This window comes from Enhydra lutris, unplaced genomic scaffold, assembly GCF_002288905.1.
Source record: "Enhydra lutris kenyoni isolate GAN:26980312 unplaced genomic scaffold, ASM228890v2 scaffoldscaffold5, whole genome shotgun sequence".
NCBI classification, from domain to species: domain Eukaryota; kingdom Metazoa; phylum Chordata; class Mammalia; order Carnivora; family Mustelidae; genus Enhydra; species Enhydra lutris.
Window position 1 is genome coordinate 45,846,053 of NW_019154089.1, and position 23,318 is coordinate 45,869,370.

The window sequence follows — 23,318 nt, forward strand, 5'->3', positions numbered from 1 at the left end:
CGGGAGAAATCACAAGGATCTTCGGTGGCAAAAAGTCAAGAAATACTAGAAAAATTGGAGTTCTTTGTGAATGGCTGATTGCACATAGATCATGAAGGAGAGTTAAAAGATATAAGGAAGTCTCTGATTTGGACCTTGATGTGGATGTTTGGCCACCAGCTGAGATAGGGAGTTAGTAAGTAGATGATATTTGACTTGGTAAAAGACACGTTATTTAATTTGGACTATACTGAGCAGAGGCATGTCAAAATTAACATAAAGAAGTTTTGGTTTCTCACACAGAACCCAAAGGAGTATCCATGATTGGCAGGCAGCTCTCTGTGCACTGATTTGAGGATTCAGATTCCTTCTATCCATGGCTCCACCATTTTCAACGTGTAGTTGGCACAAAGGGGAAGAACATGGAACCATAGTGCTTGGAAGGCTTTGTGGTCCAACCCTGGATTTATTATATGTCACTCTCACCCACTCTCTGTTGGCCAGACCTTATTCACATGACCAATCCTAACCTCAGGAAGGCTGGAAAATGTCTAAATGTGCCCAGGGATAAGGGGAAAAGATTTTGGAAATTAGCTTGTAGATTGTGCTACCTGAAGACTGGGAAACTTTTGGTTATTGAAGTCTGAGACTTGGAGGAAGGATCTGAGCTGGAAATGTGGCTTTAGGTGTCATTGGAGACAGCAACAGTTTATATCAGGAGAGCAGATGAAGTCACTGTTGGAGAAAAAGTAGAGACAAGAGCAGAAGGTCAAGGACAGAACTTTTAAGTTGGCCAGCACACAAAGCTGGGGTGGGAAAAGGGATCCTGGGAAGGAGCCAGAAAGCCTTGAAATAGAAGGACCAGGGGAGTATCTCAAGGAGTTGGTTAAAAAAAAAAAAAAGCAAAGAAAAAAAAAGCATAAAATGTAGTAGAAAGGTGCAGGAATATAGTAAAGTAAACCCACGAGATGTCTACTGAATCAGGTAGTTAAATGTTAGAGACCTGAGAGAGTAATTCTCACTTCGAAAGCATGGTCAAGGCAGATGGAGATTTTAATTTAAATCAAGGAGATTTTAGCGCACAAGGAATCAGCAGGGAGGAGCTACAGAGTGGGGAGGATAGAGAACCTGGAGCCAGGGGGATAGTTGATGTAACAAAGTCCCCCAGAGAACAGGAATGAGAAAGTTTACTAAATGAAGTTTTGAGTTTGTAGAAGTGCTGCTTTTTTACCTGCTTTCCTTTTTTTTAAGCCCATATTATGATTGATAACTGAGATTTGTTACAAACGATTTTGTTAACTTACCTGGTAATAAAGACTGCAGTTATATTTCTAGCTCTGTATTAGCTGGTTTACGTGATCAGTCTGCCTGTCCTGGGAAATACAATTAATCTTTGAAAGGAAAATCACATTTTTCTTGGTTTTGAATACAAAGTACAATGCAGCAAAGAGAAATATTACTACTGTAACTTTGTTATAACTTGGAAAAACTAAGGCAAATTGTAAATCTTTTATTTTCTCTAAAACGGAATTCTAACCTCTCTTTTACATTTAAACAAATATTGATATTATATTTCTTATCTTCCTCATTCCTAGTCTTTAGCTAGGAGAGTGTGTAGAGGCCCTTTCTTTCACAGAATATTTCATAATGGGGAAGTGAGATAGAAATAAAGAGGCTTACAACTTGTGATCTTGTTCTGTCAAATAAATAAAATCTTAAAAACAAAAAAATAAAGAGGCTTACATTTGGACTGAGGTAGGTACTGAACTTTCTGATGTTTAGTATTGAGCCACAAAACCTAGTTTTATTATTAAATCACTCCACAGCTATCTTTCCCTTTTTCTTCTAGTCAGTTAACATTTTCCAGTAAGTCACATAACATTAATTTAAAATGCTTTAAAAATTGTTTCTGTAGGGATACCTGGCTGGCCTGCTCAGTAGAGTATGTGACTCTTGATCACAGGGTTGTGGGTTCAAGCTCCATGCTGGGTGTAGAGATTACTTAAAGATAAAAATCTTAAAAAAAAAAAAAAAAAGGCCACAAATTTTTAACAAGTCAGGAAATGACAGATGCTGGCAAGGATGCGGAGAAAGGGGAACCCTCCTACACTTGGTGGGAATGCAAGCTGGTGCAACCACTCTGAAAACAGCATGGAGGTTCCTCAAAAAGTTGAAAACAGACCTACCCTATGACCCAGCAATCGCACTACTGGGTATTTACCCTAAAGATACAAATGTAGTGATCCCAAAGGGGCATGTGCACCCTAATGTTTATAGCAGCAATGTCCACAATAGCCAAACTATGGAAAGAACCTAGATGTCCATCAACAGATGAATGGTTAAAGAAGATGTGATATATATATATATCTAGATATATATAATGGAATACTATGCAGCCATCAAAAGAAATGAAATCTTGCCATTTGCAACGACATGGATGGAACTAGAGGGTATTATGCTGAGCGAAATAAGTCAATCATAGAAAGACAATTATCATATGATCTCCCTGATATGAGGAATTTGAGAGGCAAAATGGGGAGTTTGAGGAGTAGGGGAGGAAAAAAATGAAACAAGATGGGATCGGGAGGGAGACAAACCATCAGAGACTCTTACTCTCACAAAACAAACTGAGGGTTGCCAGGAGGGGGGCAGGGTAGGGAGAGGGTGGTTGGGTTATGGACATTGGGACGTTATGTGATATGGTGAATGCTGTGAAGTGTGTAAGCCTGATGATTCACAGACCTGTACCCATGGGGCAAACAATACATTATATGTTAATAAAAAAAATTCTATTACCAAAAAAAATTGTTTATATTGTACATTGTTTCTCACTTAAGACTAGAATATAGGTAACAAATCTGCAAATAAGCCATTTCTACCTATATATGAATGATAAAAGTGATGGCAAGAATCATTTTTATTATGTTTTATATTGTATTTTAAACAGGATTTCACAGAACTATTCAAATATATTCATTTTGCCTTTCTGTAAAAACCTTTTGAGCTTGAATTACTGTCTTTGGGAATGAAATTTAAAATTTGTACTTGGGTAGGGGCGCCTGGGTGGCTCAGTGGGTTAAGCCGCTGCCTTAGGCTCAGGTCATGATCTCAGGGTCCTGGGATCGAGCCCCGCATCGGGCTCTCTGCTCAGCAGGGAGCCTGCTTCCTCCTCTCTCTCTGCCTGACTCTCTGCCTGCTTGTGATCTCTCTCTGTCAAATAAATAAATAAAATCTTTAAAAAAAAAAAAAATTTGTACTTGGGTACATTGAGTTTTTTTTTTTAATGTCATGTTATTAACATTATTTCTTTATTTTCTTTCAAATTCTCCTATTAGAAAATAGAATCAAAGTAACAAGTAAAATATATTTAAAATATTGACTTCAGTTTAAATCTACTTTCTAGAAAAAAAGTAGATAACCATATTCATCTTTTATTCTTAATTCCTATTTTGCTATCTAGTTTATAATTGACCTTGAATAAAAAATATTCGTGAGTTGATGACAATGCTTCAGTTAGTATCTTTTATTTATTCTTAATTCCCATTTTGCTATCTAGTTTATAATTGACTTTGAATAAAAAATATTCGTGAGTTGAGGATAATGCTTCAGTCAGTATCTTTTTAGAAACATTTGTAATTGTGACATAATAGAGCATACAACATTTCTAGTTCATCTTATTGCTGTGTTCTTTGCATACTTGATACCAGAGTCTGTCTTTAACGGCAAAAAGATGAGTTGGCCACGAAGTGAGTATCCAGCAATCATCTCTCCATTATGCTAGCCAAAATACATTTCAGAGCTAAAGTTGCACCATTCAAGAAATGTATGTTTGCTGATGAGATTTTAAAGAAAGGCACGCTTCGTGTCACCCTGGCCCAGTGCTTCAATCATGCCCAGAATCTCTTCTGCATCACAGGCCTATTTTTCTCTGAGAATCAGTTTCACTCTTGTGATTTATGTAAAGGTGTATTTTTAGCTTCGTAACTTCTCTGTCTTATCAGTGTCTTGTTTTGTGTGTCAAATAGGTTGTTGGATATGGGGGAGGGAGATAGAGATGGCTGTGAGGTCTGTTTCTCGTCTCTGTAAACTGGCAAGCATTGTGTTGGACATGTGGATAGAGAGGTAAATTTTGGTATCTGGCATAGTCCCCTCTGTCAGGGAGAAGTAGATATGGTGTCCCTGCGAGAGACCTGCTCCTTCCTCTCTTGCACAGATATAACGGTTGTGATTCTACATCCAGTTCTGTCCCTTCCATAGAACTCACTTGGGCGTCATATCATGATATTAGTCACACTAGCTGCTATAACGAATAAGACTCCCAATTTCAATGGCTTAGCACCCTATACATTTGCATTTCACTCATATCGAACAGTGCAGTGTGTTTCTGAGTAAGTGGGGTCTATTGCACACAGTGATTTAAAGACCCAGAAAAACCCCGAAGGATGGAGGAAGCTCCGTCATCCTCCAAGGTCACCTTGGATGTCAATGTCCAGATTGCAGAAGGCAAAGAGCCTAAGGGGCCTGGAAATCACAGGTATCCCCTTCCTCGCTCCATTGTCAAGAACTCACAGGGTCACCCCTACTGCAGTGCAGACCGGGAAATGCAAGTCGTTGAGCCCCAAAAGCGTGGCGGCTAAGGTGGGTTGAAGGGCAGTGATGAATTTCCCACCATTGGAGAGTTAAGTCTCATCTAACCCTGTTTCTTTCTGCTGGGATAGATAGAATGAACTGTTTTCCTTTAGTAATTGATTCTGTTTCAGAAATCACCTGGGAACTGAAGTGGAAGGGAAAAGGTTATTTTCTTTCTCCAATACAATGAACTTACTTTAAAAAACAGGAAAACCAAGTATTTGAAGGTGTTCCTATTAACCTGCTGGAAATACTTTCTCCTAGGCGATGCTGCTATTCTCTGGGCCATCTGGCACCCTGCTCTGGGGAAGTACCTCCTCTGTGAGATCCATTCTCCACCCCTCCCCAGCTGCCTCTTCCCTCTCCTGCTTCCCCAGGCATAGTCACCCCTGGCAGCCTCACTGCCCAGCTAGGACTTGTACATGCCTACGTCCGTTTAATCCTTTCACTCCTCACTCATCCAAGCACTTACAAGATGAAAAAAAAAAGTTGAAATTCACTGTGTTACAATCACAGACTAATTAGCAAATGTGCCAGGGTAGAAGGGGGGAGGCACTCAGCACCAGGCTCTTGGGGATGAGGGAGTTGTGGCAAGGCTTCTTTTAGAGGGAGGAAATTTGGGGTGCCTGGGTAGCTGAGTGGATTAAGTATCACACTCCTGATTTTTGGCTCAGGTCATGGAGATTGAGCTCCGAGTCAGGCTCCCCACTCAGCAGGGAATCTGATTCTCCCTCTCCCCGCTTTCTCACTCTTACTCTCTCTCTCTCACTCAAATAAATAAATAAGTCTTTGAGAGAGGAATATTGGTCCAGATCTCCTTAATTACTCATGGATGCTTTTCCTCCCCCTAATGATGGAGTTTAGGAACAAAAGAGGCCTGCTGTGGTCATCTCTAACTCTAGCACACAGTACAGTGACAAGCTCTTACTAGACAGTCAGTAAACCAAATACACTGGATGATATGTGTCAGTGCATTTATAAATTTTATTTATTCTGCAATTTTCCATACATTATCTCATACTCCTCATTACAGCTTTAGGAGAAGAAAGATACTCTTACTCTTGGTTTATAGATAACAGATTCAGAGATAGTTCAGAGAATTTGCCAGTGTTCACGGGGTTCATGGGCCAGATCTCCAGTATTCTGCTCCTGAGCTGGTGTATATGGGCAAGAATGTTCTTTTTAGCAGAAACAAAGTGACAGTTCTTCTACCATGTTCTGTAGCTTTTTATATTCCTGCCAGTACAGTGTTTTGTACTCAGTACATGTTCTATAAATATTTCTTAAACAATTGACAATGATTTAAAATGTATAAATCAGATTCATCTGAATTGGACAAGCTTCTTGTTAGAGGTTGGCATAAGCTTTTACCTATCATTGTTGTGTCACAGGTGAAAAAACTTTGCCTCTAGTATATTCTAATTCAAGGATTTTTTTTTTTTTTAATTCAAGAAGTCTTTAAAATGATAGTTTAGTTTCTGCTTTTCTTTGGCTTCTTCATTCTGCTAGCACTTATCCCTTTAGAGTCTTCCCAAGGACAATGTGAAAGCTGAGACTGGATGAATGTTCTTACCACAACAGGTTAATTCATTTCTATAATGGACTTGCTTTAATGTCCTTTGATGCTCTAAAATCTCAAACTTCCTTAGTACTGGAGTTTATGATAGACATTGATTGCTTCCATCTCTGAATTACTTACATTTCATCCCATAAAGGTAGAGAATATATATTTCTTTACAGAAATATTATGAAAATAATAGACCTAGCTTATTAAAATCACAGCTAGGAATGAAGGCATGGCTCATGGAAGCATAAAATTACATAGATATTCTGCTTCACTGAAACGTACGTGTCTGAAGACAGAATTACTTTGTACCTTCCATGTCTGCCCTGCTCCCTGCTCCTCTCCCGCTGCCGTGCCACTCCGCAGCCACTTCCAGCCGCTGCCCATCTCATTTAGCAGAGATGGACCACGAAGACATCCTGACCACTTGCTCCTTTCCTTTATATAATGCACACCTAATTCATGTTTGTGTGGTGTTGGCATTGGCTTCTAAAATGTTTCTGAAATCAGAGAACTTGAGACTTCTATGTTTGAAAGCCAGGTGTGAGTGCATTGCCTCTTCTACTTGTCACTGTGAAAGTATGGAGAAGGAGCTGAGAGTTTACTGTCGAATCATCAAGAGGACTAGGATTAAAAAAATAAAATTTTAAGGAGGTTTCAATGTTAGAAGATATTTCCCTTCAATATACTTGAGTAAGAATTTATTTCATCGTCTCTGGCAATACCTGCTTCTTCCAAGGCTCTGGAACCAGGAGACAGAACAGACAGTGGGAATTATTCAGAGTGGCCCATAGAATGTGGCTGCTAAATGTTTAATGAATGAGGAGATGGACAAGTGAACAAAAATAGAATGGTGATGGTGAAAGGCCCTGAACTCTGCTTCTGTTTTCTGTTTTTGCTTAACAGCAATATGCTTTTTGTTTTGTTTGGCTTATTTTTCTAAGAGCAAGATAAATGCTCAGTTTTAGAAAGACAGATCCACCTTTTCATATTAATGATTACTGGCGAAACACCGTAAGTGCCTTAGCCTACTACCTAATGACATTTTAATCTGTAGGAAATCCAAGAGAGTGCTTTAGAAAGTGTTTGCAATTGAAGACTCAGTGGTGCCGATTTTGTGTTTAAAAAGAAGGAAGTGGATGTCAGGGATATGTGAATTTCAGTCTCCTATCATTGTAGTAATAAAGTGCCAGAATTCTGAAATGGTTCTTAAGATTTTTCTTTAAGATTTTTTTTTTAAGATTTTATTTATTATTTGACAGAGACACAGCAAGAGAGGGAACGCAAGCAGGGGGAATGGGCGAGGGAGAAGCAGGCTTCCTGCTGAGCAGGGAGCCCGATGCGGGACTCAATCTCAGAACTCTGGGATCATGACCCAAGCTGAAGGCAGATGCTTAAGGACTAGGCCACCCAGGCACCCCTTAAGATTTTTCTTACCTACTGATTGTCTTATTGCTAGTATATCATCAACAAAATAACGTTAGCCACATTTAATAAAAATGACATCAAAGTATTCATCCTGAACTTATCCTTCAATCATAGAATAATAGAATAACAGATTATTAATATTCTAAAGGTTCTAGTACTAAGCAATAAAGGTCAGTGAGTTATTCTCACTCATTATTCCAGTGACTTATTCCTGCCAGTTAATTTTGTTCTGCCACATACCAAAAGAAGTGAAAAATAATTACATCCTCTTTTCCATTTCTGTTTTGCAGGGGAAGATTGTGAAAGGAATGGGAGGGGCTATGGATCTAGTGTCCAGTGTGAAGACCAAAGTGGTGGTCACCATGGAGCATTCTGCAAAGGTAATGTGTGCTGCGTTTGGAAATTCCCAGTATGCCAGAATCCTGTAGGCCTGTCATGCATCCATGGTTTTTGTTGTTTTCTCAGGCTCTTCCAAATTGATAGCATTTATATTTTAGAGAGAAAGGTTGCAAATAAACAGTTATTTATTCTCATTCAGCTAAATGGTTCTTTAACTTTGAGCAGAAGAAACAGTGGGGTATTCCTTAGTTATTTGCATACACAATAAGAGTAAAAGCTATAATGTCTTCAAACTCAGTGAAAAGATATCAGGGCAGATGTTACGATTCAGGTTTAAAGATTATTATAGTAGTTGCTCTCTGCATGCAAAATGAAAAACACAACAAAATATGGCCTTTCAACAACAGTTATTTTCAAGTGGATAATACGGACTCTTACCAAGACTCTGAAGTGCAATTTGGGGAAGGGTGAAAATGGTGGACTTGATGATAGCAAGTGTCCTTATTCTGAAAAGTAAGATACTTTTATTTTGGTAAATCATTAAATATTTATGGAGGGGCGCCTGGGTGGCTCAGTGGTTTAAAGCCTCTGCCTTCAGCTCGGGTCATGATCCCAGGGTCCTGGGATCGAGCCCCGCGTCGGGCTCTCTGCTCAGCGGGGAGCCTGCTTCCTCCTCTCTCTCTGCCTGCCTCTCTGCCTTCTTGTGATTCCTGTCTGTCAAATAAATAAATAAATCTTTAAAAAATAAATAAATAAATAAATAAATATTTATGGAGTACTGATTATGTGTTAAGTACTTCTCTTATTTGGGATGACAAACCACACAAAAGTCATGGACCTCATGGAGCTTACATTTGGTGGTGGTCAGGTAATGGTTGTGATGATGATGATGGTTCATCATGCTACAATAAAGAGAGCTACCATTTATTGAGCTTACTGTGTATCGACAGTATACTAACCACTCTGTGTGTATTTGCATGTATAAGCCCATGAACCTGATATAGGTGTTTTTTTATGGTTTCAAAACAGCTTCAGAGAAGTTAAGTTACTTGCATGAGGTCGTATAACTAGTGGAACTGAGATTAGAACTAGGTGTCCGTGATTCCAAAGTTCAGTCTTCTAACTACAGAGCTGTCAGTATAACTTTGCTCCTTGTTCCCAACTCAGTGTTTTTGAACCAACTGAGCTTAATTGCCTTTCTGACCTGAATCCATGGGTTTCTGTTGATTTGCAAAATTCATACTGGGTGGTGCTCTCTTCATTGTCTATGTTTTGTTCATTCTTCCTTATTTTTTATAATTCTTAATTTTAACACAAAATCTACCTGTTCTCACCTTGAGACCTGCTAATTTTAATGGAAATGTTAGTTCAGTTGCCCTGCGTTTTGTTTTTTTGTTTGTTTTTTGTTTTTGTTTTTGTTTTTGTTTTGTCTTGTCTTTTTCTGGGAGACAGAAAGAGCATGAGCGGGGAGGGCAGAGGGGCTGAGAGACTCTCAAGCACTGGAGCCTGACACAGGGTTGATGTCAAGATCTTGAGATCATGATCTGAGCTGAAATCAAGGATCAGATGCTTGACCAACTGAGCCACCCAGACATCCGTTGCCCTGTTCTTATTTAGAGATACAGCATCGTGGGAGAGCATAGAGCTAGAAGATTCGCGTCTGTCTTGCTTCCCAAGAGGGAGTTCTGTTACAGAGTGATGTGTTCCATGAAATGGTTTTGTTGTGAAAACTGTAATAAATATGAAAATATCATGAATTGTTTTATAAACAGTGGAAAGGAAGCAGAAGAGCATAAATATGGAACAAAAGAATGAAACCAATGCAGGTGACTTCTGAGAGATGTCTTGCAAAAGCATCCAGAATACTTCATTTCAGAGGCAAAAAGGATGCCAAGCATGCAAATCAAATCCAAATCTTTTCTGGAACATGATGTCTAATTTGGAGAAAACTCTCTGACTTCCTTTTTGTTGTTACTTCAATGTTGATGCATATGCATTGAAGTCCACCTCATTTTAGATTATTTTTGTGCATTCGTTTTCAAAACATTAGACTTGTATTTAGCAAATTCTCCCCCCCCACTCTCTTTTTCCAAAGCCTTTTCTTTCATCTCAGCCAGAATTTCTGAAACAGGAAAATAAATGGTTCTTCAGATGTTTAATTAGAAATCCCTACTTAAAGCTTTTTACAAAAGCAAAATATTTTCACTATTTTCTTCTTCCTAGGCAGTTTTTTGGTGTCTAGCTACCTTTTTTCTTAGGCTTCTTGATATGTCCTTCTTCTCCCCTCTAAAACTGTCAGGAAAACGAAGGAAAGTAGTAACAGTTTGAGTCCTTATGAGGCACATCGCCCTGTGCTTGGCGTTACACATAATGAATCTCATTAGCTTCTCAGTGCCCCTCTTAAGACTGAGATGTGGGCAGGTTAAGAAACTTATCCGGGTGTGGAGAGAGCCGGGAGCTTCATTCAGCTTGGTCCAGCTTGTGTTCATTATAGTGTACAGGCTGCATCCTCACCAGAGCACACTCTGCACCAGTTTCATCCAAATCTGCCCTTTTCTGGAAGCTTCAGGTTTCAGAATGATCACTTTCCCTTTTTAAGTTTCCCCTAAGGCTTTCCTTGCTTTGATGAGACATTTACCTGCAAAAATAACTGTTCTTCTCGAGGCCTGGAATGCTCTACCTCACATACCCGCTTGGCCTGCTCCCTCAATTCACTCAGGTTTCTACTCAAAGAGAAGCTTTCCCCTGACTATTCCATAAAACAAAAGTGTCCCCCCACCCCCTTCTGATGGACCTTCACCACCTTCTCCACCAGAATGTAAGTTCTGTGAAGGAAGGGGCTCTGTCCATTTTAAGAGCTGAAGAGTATCATGTCTAATGCACATTAGGACTCAATAAATACTTGTTGAATTCGTTAATTCTTCAAATAATACTGAGACTTTGAACATGTAAGAGCACTTTTAACTTTTTCAAAGCCGTTTCACAAGTCCTGCCTCCATATCTCATCATTACAATGGTCCTATGAGGAAGGTCTTGTTGTTTCCCCTGCAAAGGAAAACAAACCCAGTGCCACAGAGGTTGAAAATTCCTGTAAAAGTCAAGTACACAATTAGGAGCAAAAACAAGCTGAGAATCCATGTATCCTGCCTTTGGGCCCCCATTTTTTTTCTAATAACCTTTTTTGTCTGGCAGGTACCATTACCACTAACAATATAAAAGAAAGTGCTTTGTTCTCAGTATTGTGTACTGGAAATATTTCCTAAGGGTATAACTTTTAGAGCACAAAAGCAGAGAAATTCAGTCATGGTTGTCATTTATTGGAAACAAGCAAAGCTTGGGTACCTATTTTAGAGAACATAAATGAAAGCCCTCTTTCTGAAAGAGGTTTAGATTTTATTTTACAGTAGGAGGTCTGGATTCTGAAAGGATGAAAAGAATCATAATTATATTGTTAGGATGTTGGGGATAAGTCTTTATGAATAAGGTTTTGATTACATCTAATCCTTATCTGATAACAAAATAGAAATCTTGAATGTGGTTTTACGTTGGAGAGGAATTATATGGAGAGGAATTATATAAAGTAAATGAGGTTTATTAGTCCTATTTGTTTTGGACCAAATGTGTTACCAAAGGCCAACAAATGTGAAAGATTTTTTTTTTAAATTATTTCCTGAGAAACATTCTTGGATTAATTTTCAGCAGCATTGAGAAGTATCCAAGGTAAATAAAGTATTTCTTTGTTGGAATAATTTATAATTAACACAGTTTCAACTGGTTTTTTTTTTTTTTCATTTAAAGAAGCTTGTCAATATTTTATAATTTGTTAATGAGACTATTTTGTGGCTAGGATCTGTTTAGGAAAAAAATATTTACCTTTAAAAAATAGAAATCCTTACATGGTTTTCCCTTTTTATTTCTCCATTCATGATGGAAATGCCTGCCAAGAAAAATTTTATAATGGAAAAGAAAAAAAGCAGAACACAGTCCAACAACCAATAAAGCTGTTTAAAATGGTCTTATAGAAATTTAATTAAGCTAATAACTCTAAATTCTGAGGCTTTGAGCATCCACAGTTCTTAAAAGGAAAACTAGCTCACAGAGAAGCTTTCTGATGTCCAACAGCAATTCATGAATGGAAAGAGAAAGTCATTCCTGTTCATGCCTGGGCTGTGCCATTCTTAGGCTAGAGTTCATAGGATGCAATCTTTAGAGAGAAAATAAAAGGCCGTGATAAAGATTTTTGTGTTATATGTAAGAAAAATGGCCTTCTATTCTAAAATCTCAAAGCCCTGAAGACTGTTTTCAGGGAAATGCCTTGCTGTATGTACCATCTCGTTTGGTTAGCCTTCCCCTTGAGAATGTGCCTGTAACCACAAATGGTTATTACATCCACATATAAAAACCATTTGTAATAGCAACGGTTCTCTACTTCAGAGCTAGCTGAGTCTTTCTGCTCAAGTCCTTTGTGGATTATTGGAATCCCTGCCAAATAGGTACTGTGTAAAGGCCAAAAATACCCAGGAGTATAAACTCAGTGTGAATAATAGCATCTTGTCCTTTTACCCTGTATATCCTGATTTTCTTTAGTTAGCCAATCTCATGTTTCTTTTCTGTGTTTTCTTTTCAATCTTCATAGCGATTTGACAGTCCATGTGTTTTGTAATACCACATTCCTTGTGAGGTGTGTGTTTGTGTGTGTATGTTTATAGATGCTTTTTCCCTTAATTTAAGTATCGAGACAAGTGGGGAGAAGGAAAGGCAAGGGACAGTGACATTCAGGCTTCTTTTATATTTCGGCGAAAACCCAGAGAGAGATCTGTCCTAGGTTTCACTGTGCCAGCAGACGAAGTATTGAATATTCTCTTGTCAAGTTCAGCTTATGTAGTGCCTCTTTTCAGTGCATTAATGCAGGCCTTGCAGTTTTAGGACTGAGTAGGCAGAAGAGGGGGAGTAACCATAATTCACTCAGCTCCTCTCTTGACTTATAAATTTGTATGTTTCATACTGCAGTCTTGAGATGTCTTTGCTTCTCCCTTTGATCATACCTTTACGTATCTCCCCAAAGTCTTGTAAGCCCTGTCACAGACTTCTGCTAGCTTTGCTTCTCCTCGTGGGTTCAGAGATGTTGGGAATGTACAAGTACCTATCTTGGGACTAGACAGCAGCCTCCGGTGGGCCTTAGAAGCTCAGTCACGTGGTGTTTTACAGCTCTAGCTCTGTTGGAGTTCTTCAATCAGAATTACAATATTCACACCCCATGTCCTGAAGACTAGGGGTCTTGAATGTGGGGTGATGGAGTCTGCGGTGGAGTGTGGTTCAGGTAGCATGAATGAAGGCCTTAAGACTCCGTCCCTTAAGGAGCAACCAACTTCTAGAATTTGCCTTTTCTGTACTTGATCATTAGGGCTTTCCCAAGGAAGTTTCCTGAAAGAAGAAATATATTGCAGCCACATTTAAAAAGCACTTAACAGAAAAAGATGGGCATAAAATGATGTTTTATGTAAAGCAAAACCTTACTACATGCACGCTCCATTCCCTCAGGTGAATAAAATGCTGCTATCAAATGCAAAAATCATTGTGTCCTGAAAAAGAGAGCTTGTTGTTTGGGATTAAGTTCATTGTGATAACATAAAGCTTACCATCATGACAACAAGGGAGATTTATTATCATTTAACCAGAGTTGTTTGTTGCTAAAGAATTTAGGTGCAGGATTTCACACAATTATCTAAAGAATTAGAGATCACCATGAAGCAAGTGATAGAAAGTACTGGAGACACTAAATCATTGAGAAAGAAAACGGTGACTTCCCAGGGCTTCCATGAAGCCTGTAAGTGACCAAGGGGGAAAAGAGAAAAACTGGAGAAGCAGGTGGAGGAAAGAGATTTAGCTCTTCCTCAGGGCTATGACGAAGTTAGCAAATATAAGGGCGAAGTGAAATCACGAGCCCTTGAGGCTAGTCAGAGCATTTTAATGCTACACTTTGTATCCATTCCTCTGCCTTTTCTGGCATTTCTTCATGAGGAAAGATAGAAAGAAGCAGAATGATAAGGAGGCACCAACCCCACTGACCCTCAATATTTGTGTGTGGATCCACTCCTCCTAGTTTACTGCACTTTCAGAACATTTTGTGTGATTCCTATAGTGATCAGGTAAGGAAGACGAGGCGGTTGTAGAGGAAACCACAGCACTAAGAATTGAAGGGACCAAAATGACCGTTCAAAGGCAGATGCAAGAGAAAAACATAAATGGGTCTTTGGACCCTTAAGACAGTGTTCTTTGCTACCGCACTATCCTGCATCTCTCTTTTAGGATTTTTTTTTTAAAGATTTTATTTATTTATAAGACAGAGAGAGATCACAAGTAGGCAGAGAGGCAGGCAGAGAGAGTGGAGGAAGCAGGCTCCCCGCCAAGCAGAGAGCCCAATGCGGGACTCGATCCCAGGACCCTGGGATCATGACCTGAGCCGAAGGCAGAGGCTTAACCCACTGAGCCACCCAGGAGCCCTAGGATTTATTTTTAAATGCTAAAAACTCAGCACTTGTTCCTCCTTTGTGAATCATTAATCTGTGCAGCTGCCATTCCACATTGTAAGGCTCAGCCTGGCATGGTTAGAACAGAGCACTAAAGTGGGAGTTAGTCCTGTTTTGGCTTCATAGCTATCCTGTTGTTGAATATTGAAATTGTGACATTCTTTGATCTTTTTGTCTCTCATTTTCTCTTTTTCCTTGATCTGTGTTGTTTCTTGGAGCTAAATGTGAATGGAATCCTTTAGCAACATTGTTCTCCCTGCAAGAATGCACTTGGTGGCAGTTTCCTAGGTCAGCCATATGTGATTTTAGGAATTGTGTTTAGACCATTTTCTGCACAATTACGTGTCTAACTTCATATTGGAACCTAAGAGCTCCTAAAGAATTTCCTGGTAGACGGTAGAAATGTAAATATGTTTTGTATAAACAATAGTAGCTAACATTTATTGAGCACTTGTTAAGTGACAGATAATTAACATGAGATGAATCCGTTTTTTGCATCTCATTTTGCAATAACCCCGTGGGGTAAGGCTGATGGGGAAGCATAGGCCCAGGAACTTTGCATAGCCAGCATGGAGCAGAACCAGACTTACCCCCCGGGTGCTTTGGTTCCAGTCCACACCCTTACCCATACACTATACTGTTTATACAGCAGATAGTCTATGCAAGGTCTCTCTACTAGGAGCACACAGTTAATTCTGTCAGTTGAAAATCCTGATTCCTCCTAAAATGGAGTTGGTTGGTCATGAAAATCCAGGTCGTTTCTTTCACACCAGACGTAGATCGCGCTCAAATGAGAACAAGGTAAGAGCTCCCTGCAAAAGCTGTTCTTCAGAGGCCCCCAGATTGTTCACTTTGTTCCCAGGCAGACCTGCAATTCACTGTGACATGCCTTATTTGAGTTACATTAAATGTAAGGAGACCTGACAACTGTACAAGCTTGAATATTCATCATTAATTTCAGCTCTTTAATTAAGTTTCTCTGACACGTGCAGACTTTCTTTGAAACTGGAGGGAAAATAGAGCATTAAAAATTAAGTGAAAATGAGGTTTTTATTTCTACAATTATGAATGTTCTTATACAGTAAGATCCAGAGCATATAACTTGTTATTAAAGGTGTAATGTCTGTCCATTTTATATGTATTTCACACTCATTTTGATTAAATTAAAGTAATACAGTTTGGCTTTTTGAAATCCATCTGAGATTCCCAGTAGATCTTCCATTTTCCTACCCATTCATTTATTCAAAAAAATACTGAATGCTTTTTATGCCATGCACTGAGTTAAGTACACTAAAACCTTTTAATTACTGGTGCATTGGTGAGTTGACAGTTTATGAAGGAGCAAAGTCTTCTTAATTAATCTTAGTTATCTGCCTAAGACTATATACTTGGTCTAGCAGAAATCCTGAGAGAAAGATAAACTAGGTAGCAGGTACATATTTTAGTAGTAAAACAGTCAGATGGCTAAAGATGATGACATCATGTGGGGTGTTTTCAGATCCAAAAAGAAGCAATAGAAGCATTTTGCCATTTTTTTTAATAGAAGATCTAGAATATGATAGGGTAGCCTTCAGCCTCAAGGGAAATACTAATTTAAGCTCCTGTTGCTTGATACTTGGAAAGGACCTTAATCATAATCGTAGTCAGTTAGATCATCAGAGCTATTGTTTCAAGTGTGTTCCATACATGTCCCAGAGGCCACCTCCACACCTGGGATGTGGGGATGTGGGGTGGAGGATGGGAGATAAGTGGGGAAAACCTGCTTTCCACTATTTTCTTTTCTTTTTTTTTTTTTTTTTTGCGTGTATAGTTGACACATAGTGTTACCTTAGTTTCAGGTGTATAACACAGTGACTCAGCAAGTTTGTACATTATGCTGTGCTCACCAGAGGTGTAGCTGCCATCTGTCCTGAGACACTGCTACATCGCTAGTACTGTATGATTGACTATACTCCTTACGCTGCGTCTTTTATTGCCACAACTTATGCATTCTGTAACTGGAAGCCAGTACCTCCCACTCCTCTTCACTGACTTTGCCCAACCCGCTATTGCTTTCTACTTTTAGTCCCTTTTTATTTTATGTTTGAAGAAAGGGTACAGTAGCTAAAAGAAACTTTGAAAAAAATACGAATTTTAGCCAGCTCACACATTTTACGAATGAGCAAACTGAGGCTCAGACAAACACCAGGAAAAGCAAATAGCTGTATGGGCATGTGAATATAAGCGTGGTGAACTACACTGCCTTGCCCGGCAGTGAACAGTTTGACACGGTCATTTAGGCAGAACCATGTACATTCTAACCACGGAGTTAACTACGAATTGTGACACAGCTCTACTGAAGAACTGCAGATGATGGAGGAGGCTGGGATTTTGTTAAGAGAGTTAAGTCCTCAGGTGCCGTAATAAGAAGTTAGTAGAGGGAGCGCCTGGGGGCTCAGTGGGTTAAAGCTTCTGCCTTCGGCTCAGGTCATGATCCCAGGGTCCTGGAATCGAGCCCCACTTCGGGGTCCCTACTTGGTGGGAAGCCTGCTTCTCCCTCTCCCACTCCCCCTGCCTGTGTTCCCTCTCTCGCAGTCTCTGTCAAATAAATAAATAAAATCTTAAAGAAAAAAAAAGAAAGAGCGTGGTAAAGACAATATTTAAAAATGAAGAGGTAACAGGAAAAATGTGTAGAGATAGGGAATGCTAAGAAAAATAACATAAAGTGGATTCCTGTTGAGAATAGGTCTAAAAGTAAGGGAGGGAGGCTAGGCACTGCTGTTTTCACATATGTTTTACTTTTCTAGCAAACCAAATTAATTTTAAAAGGGTATTAGACATTCGTGTTTTATGTGTGCTTCCTTTCCTTGGTGAATAATAGCTTGTGTTTGTCAAGGAGACCATTCCCTGAAAGAGAAAAAATAAGCAGGACCCTAGAAGTGAAATTTTTCATTATGGTATATGAGGACTGAGACTTGAGAAGTCCAATTTGTGGCAAGGTGTTTTCCCAACTAAATCATGTATGACTTTGGTCATTCATTTGGTATTCTTCCTAAATTATTTTAGGGACAGAAGCTGTCTCCAGAAAGAAAGCAGAAGTGTGACTGTGCAAACATTTTGGAACAGCTTGTACCTAAGAGACAATTTCTCTGGTGGTTCCTGTTTGTCCTTTTGTTATTCTCCTTCTAAACAAGAATTGGTCCCTAACTACTCTTTTTGATATTCCTTCTTTAAAACAGGGAAATGTACATAAAATCATGGAGAAATGTACATTGCCACTGACTGGAAAGCAATGTGTCAACCGCATCATTACTGAAAAGGTACAGTGTCTGTTTTTATTCCCACTAATGCCTGCCACCACTTTTTTAATTTATAAGCATTTTTAGAATTTTGTTTTGTTACCCTCTAAAACTATTGCGTTCGTTGTCATAGGATTAATTTAATCCATGAGTAGACTGAATAGGATAATTCATCAATTTAATGTTTCTAAATGTAGAATTCTTAGCATGCTACTCTGGAAATACCCATATACAGACTTGAACTGCTGGCCTTGGTAACTTTTTGACAGTATGTATAACCAAAGAAAAGTTTTATTCATCCTTTTACTTGGACTATTAAGATGTCTAAGATGGATGATATATATAAAGTTAAGTATATATTAATCATTCCTACCTTTCTTCTTTGCTTTCCCAAATCACAAGTGCAAATTGTTGGATTTCATTTTGAGAAAGTCAGCCAAAATTGGGTTTTAATCATTTGGGTTCAAATTGCAGTGAAAGTTGAACAGTGAGCCAAGAAATTTGTTCTGTGGTTCTTGCATGCTTTCAGCTCTCTTTTGTAAGGTGGACTTCAGAACACACCAGCCATGTTCGTGCTTCTCTTGATTTTCTTCTTAAATAGAAAATGTTGGCTAATGGCACAACTGGAAATGACTCAGATCTGAGAGCAGCCTCACTGACAGTTGTCTGTAGTCATTTTTCTGGCCCAGATATGAACCTAGAATGTTGGAATGACATAACTCTCTGCAGTGTGAGTTAGGAGGGCATCGTTTTGATTCAATAACTTGGTTAAAGCAAAACAACAAAATTACCTGTATCAGGCCTGGTTTGGGTGCTGTTCCTTTTGCCGAGAGCCATAGGGATAGCATCCTGGCATTCGGCTGGTTTGCTGCCCCTCACCAGGGTGTGGTAAGAAGCACCCTAAAGCAGCCCTGTGAGGGGGAGGTTCATAATATCTTACAGAGCCACATTTGAAAAGCATTCTGTTCTAAATGATGCCTTCCCCTAGGACTGTTTATGTGGAATTCCATAAAGATGACTTACAGAGAATAGAAGTTGGATGAAAGGGCAGAATATTTTATTTCACCATTTATTCCCTGAGTCTTAGCACTTCTTGAGCCCCTCCCAAACTGTGGTGACAAGATTTACTGAAAAGAATCCATTACTTTGAAAAGAAGAAGAGAGTAGGGGGAGAAGAGATGAGACAGAGTCTAGTTAGAGGGCTCCTGCAGTGATCTAGACCAGAAATATCGGAGTTTTAAGCCACAGGACAGAAGGACAGATCTGAAAGACCCAGATGGACCCAACCTAGCGAGATGACGAATTGAATATGACTGCTGCAGCAGAGGTGCTTCCTAAGATTTCCTCAGGAAGCCCAGACTGTGGGAAGAGACGGGGAGGAGCAGTGGGAGGTAGGAAGAGAATGGGTTCAGTTTGGACACACTCGGTTTGATTATTCCTGAATATGTGAACATCCGGTGAGAGATTTTTTTTTTTTTTTAAGATTTTATTTATTTATTTGAGAGAGAGAGAGCCCATGAGCAAGGGTGGGGGGTTGCAGAGGGAGAAGCAAATTCCCCCTGAGCAGGGAGCCTGATGTGATGCCAATGCTGGATCCCAGGACCCTGAGATCAGGATCTGAGCAGAAGGCAGATGCTTAACCAACTGAGCCACCCAGGCACCCCTCCAGAGATTTCTGGTAAACAAATAGAGATGTGGATCTGGAGCTCAGAGGGGAAGTCCGTATTGGACTAAACCTGTGGACATCATTAGCATGTGGGGATAATTGGAGCCTGTACTGTAGATGATAGCAAAAAATGGGCAGAGTGAAAGGCAGCTGTGGAACCTTAGGGAAGGGAACGGTGCATGTTTACCCCTGTGTTCTAGATACAGTATGTGCTCAATAAATCTTTGTTGAAGGAGTGAATTAGAATGCAGTGCCATGAAGGGCGATGAATGTGTTCAGCCCTGCCATGGCAGATATGGGACTAGAATTCCATTTTCAACTTCTAAGGAAAATTCCATTGGTTTGCCATTTGAAAGAGGCTTTGGAGATGTTTTGAACCTGATTTCCTAGTTTTGTGCTGCTAGAATGAGATTGTGAAAGATGCTTTCCTTGACGCATCTGGGCTATGATTAACTGCTTTATCTGTAATGGAGTCTCCCATTTTTATCAAGGTTTTATTTGTACTTTATACTGCTAAATGGAATCTTCCTAAATATTTCAAAAGTAAATTTCCTTCATTTTAATAATAGATGCTGGCTTCCTAGTAAACGACCTTGAGAGCTAATTAGGGTTTGATAAAGGTGTTAAAAGTTTTTAAAAGCAGTAAGTCAGTTTGCCATAGATTTTCTCTCCCTGATCACTGAAGCCTTATATTCATATCACACTTGTCTTCTCCTCAAATCCCTTTCCTGCCTATTCTTAATAACATAATCTGGAGGCTCCTTTTTAAAAAAAATTTGTTCCATTTTGATAAATTTATAGCTGTTCATAATGCAAGGGAAGGAAAATCAGTGTGAATAATGCCCCAGACACGTTTTCTGCAAAATAAAAGTATCCATTTAAAAAAAATTTTAAGTTGTCATTTTGGAATTAAATAATCTAATGCAGCACACAGACATTCCTAAATGACCATTTTCTGCCCTCTCAAAACATATATTTCTGTTGAAAAAAGTTTTTTTTAGGAACATTTTTTGTGTAAATGAAAAGGATGTTTGGCAGAATATTTCCTCCAAAATTTAAATCCTCTTTTCCAGTAAAATCAACCAAGTTATCCGTGAATTTATCAAACAGAGAATGCAGGTATTACTCATCCTCTTAATGTTTTGCTCATGGGGGAAAAAATCAATTAACTGGAGATTAATAAGCATTTCGGGACTTTGACTTGAGTTCACACACAAGTGACAATAAGTTAAGCTATTAAGGGGAATAAATGTGCGGGTGTGGTGCCCCTTCTGAGTTTTAGGCATGATTCCAGGTGCTCAGAGTACGTTTATTTGTCCTGTATAGCAATCTTGGGAAGTGGGGTGTTTTGATATCCATGTGTACTTGCAAAGACAGGTTCACCAAAGACCACTTAGCTAGCACGTGGCAGAGCTCACTTCCAGTCCACCTCAAAAGCCAGGGTTTTCCTCTTCATGTGGCTGTATCTTCATATTAGTCTTCTAAGCAGGAGTGTATTTAAAATGGCAATTTAGAGTTTGATTTCCAAGCTAACTAAAAATCAAGATCAGCCTGCGAAAAATAGTTGAATGTAAGGTAAATCTGAAGGACGGACGGAAGAGATATGGGAAACATTAAGTCTGGGTAAAATGAAACTAGCTGTGGAAGCCTAGAAAGAGAGTAGTCCTGTTGCTCTGGAGGACAACTCGAAGACCTAGCGAGTGACAGAGGGAAGCTGTCGAGGGCTCTTACGGTTAGAGCTTCCTAGCCATAGTCTTAATTGGCCACGAGCCAAGTGAGCCTCCTGAAACAGAAGGCTTCTCAGCAGAGCCCCAGTGACCATCTCAGAAGAATGTTTTTTCCTGAGTGGGAGTTTATACTAAATAACTTCGTTGGTCCCTCCCACTCAGGTTATCATATTGCATTGTGACAACAGGTGCTCTGAATCAGATATGGCAGATTGAGTGTGCCTGCTGAGGTCACACTGCACCAATTGGTACTACCGTCACCTGTTGTTACCAACCAGAATGTTGTAAAGGAATGTTTAGAGCGCTGGTTAGTCTTTGCGTACTTGTCCCAAACACAAGCATCTTCATTTGAGGTGCATACCAGAGGGGGATTCTCATGCTGGCCTCTTGCACCCGTGTGTCTTCACAGGACTTAAAGGCAAAGTTTTAATACTTACCTGGGGGTCTTTCAGCAGTTACTCATCAGGACTTCCAAGTGCCTGCCTTCTTTTATTTCCTGTAACTCTTTACGCAGCAGCGTTGACTAGCTTTCCCCGCCATCCTTGTGCATTCGCCTTCCAAATTTCTCCTCCATCCCCACTTTTCTTCATTCCTTTCTTTCTTTAAATCATCATCATTTTCTAATTGAAATTTTGACCAGAAGTGTTAGACCTAACTAAAGGAAGGTAGTTAAACAACAACAACAACAACTGGTTACAAAAGTGGCAAGTGCCATCAATAGTCAACACTCCTTTATTTTCTGGCATCAACAATGTTCCACAGCTAATTGCCGATTAGGGAGCTGGCATTTATTCTCACCAAAATATAATCGTTAGAGTTGACATTTTCTCATTGCTGATTGTCAGAGTCTTTTGTCCTGGGTCTTGTCTCTCCTTTAAGAACTCGAGAGGTTATTTCTGTTTTGTGTTATAAAATTATTACTGTGATAGAAATTGTCATTGTTGTTTTCTTGATTCTGACAGGCTGTGTTTGATGTGGACAACAAAAAAGGACTGACTCTGATTGAACTCTGGGAAGGCCTGACCGTGGATGACATAAAAAAGAGCACTGGGTGTGATTTTGCAGTAAGTGTTTCTGTGAACAAATCCAGCCACTTGTCCTATATCATGAGCTTGATTAATGGGTGTTTACAGGACATGAACCATTAATTTGTGATCATTTTTGGAGTTGACCTTTACAGAGAACAGGAGTGAAAAGGGAGAGTGCCTTCAGATGAGAGCAGGTGGGAGCAGGAGCGGGCTCTGACTCATGGCCAGCCAGCATTTGGCTCAGGAGTGAGAAGCAGGAGGGGGGGGAACCACCAGGGGCTGCTGGAAGCAGAAGGTGGAGTTTTAACTCTAAGCTACTTTCTATAAAGTCCCTTGCGATCCTTTGTTCTTGGTTACCTATCAGTGTGGCTAGACTAAATTAACTCTAAAATGTGAGCCACACAGGGAAAAATGATACTGCCTTGTTTTAAACCCAGCTGTGGCTTATGGCTTTCTCTTTGATTAACTTTGATGCCTGATTATTCTATCCATGGACCATATTAGAAGGATGAGCTCTGACACTGACTGATAGTCACAAAATAGGTGTATCCTGCATTTAAAGAAAAAAACCTAGTTCATAAAAACTAAGACTTACAAAGCACATATATATATGATACATTTAGTATACATTTAAGTATACATTTAAGAAACCCACAAATCTCTTTTTAAAACAAAGAGAATAGTACTATAATATAAATAATCACCCTTTAATGCCAATGCTTGTTAATGAATCACCGATCACCTACCTAATGGGAGTTGAGAGGATGGCTCAGTCCATTGGAAGTGAATCAAAAGTAAAGGTAAAATGTCTCTGAAGAACTGAAAGAAAAGAATTTCCTTCTCACATACCTTTTCAAGAACGGATTTACTAGTTAAAATGAAATATATTTATAACGGGAAGATGTTTGAAACTACCCATCCTAGAGAAAGTGATTTAACAAAACTTATTCGAGAAATCGTGCGTAGATTTCATAGACTTCTTCTTCCTTGGCTGGTACCTATTAGTGCATAACAAATTCCTGTAAAAACAATTCTGCTGCATAATTCATTATCCACATTTAACTGTTTTGGTACTGTATGAGGGTCTTTGTCTATTAACCTTTCTTGAATTTCCCTTTGGAAAAAAGAAGTCTGTCAGCAATACCTCGCA

The 23,318-nt window shown here is 39.3% G+C and overlaps 1 protein-coding gene across 1 annotated transcript in view; it reads left to right on the plus strand.

The window, feature by feature from the left end:
• LOC111141198 (3-oxoacid CoA-transferase 1) overlaps window positions 1-23,318 on the plus strand; it is a 125,956-nt gene that overhangs the window by 96,900 nt on the left and 5,738 nt on the right. Inside the window, exons 14-16 of the mRNA XM_022493605.1 lie at window positions 7,891-7,980; window positions 17,688-17,768; window positions 22,103-22,204. Of these exons, the coding sequence (XP_022349313.1) occupies window positions 7,891-7,980; window positions 17,688-17,768; window positions 22,103-22,204 (273 nt within the window). The remainder of the gene's footprint in view (window positions 1-7,890; window positions 7,981-17,687; window positions 17,769-22,102; window positions 22,205-23,318) is intronic.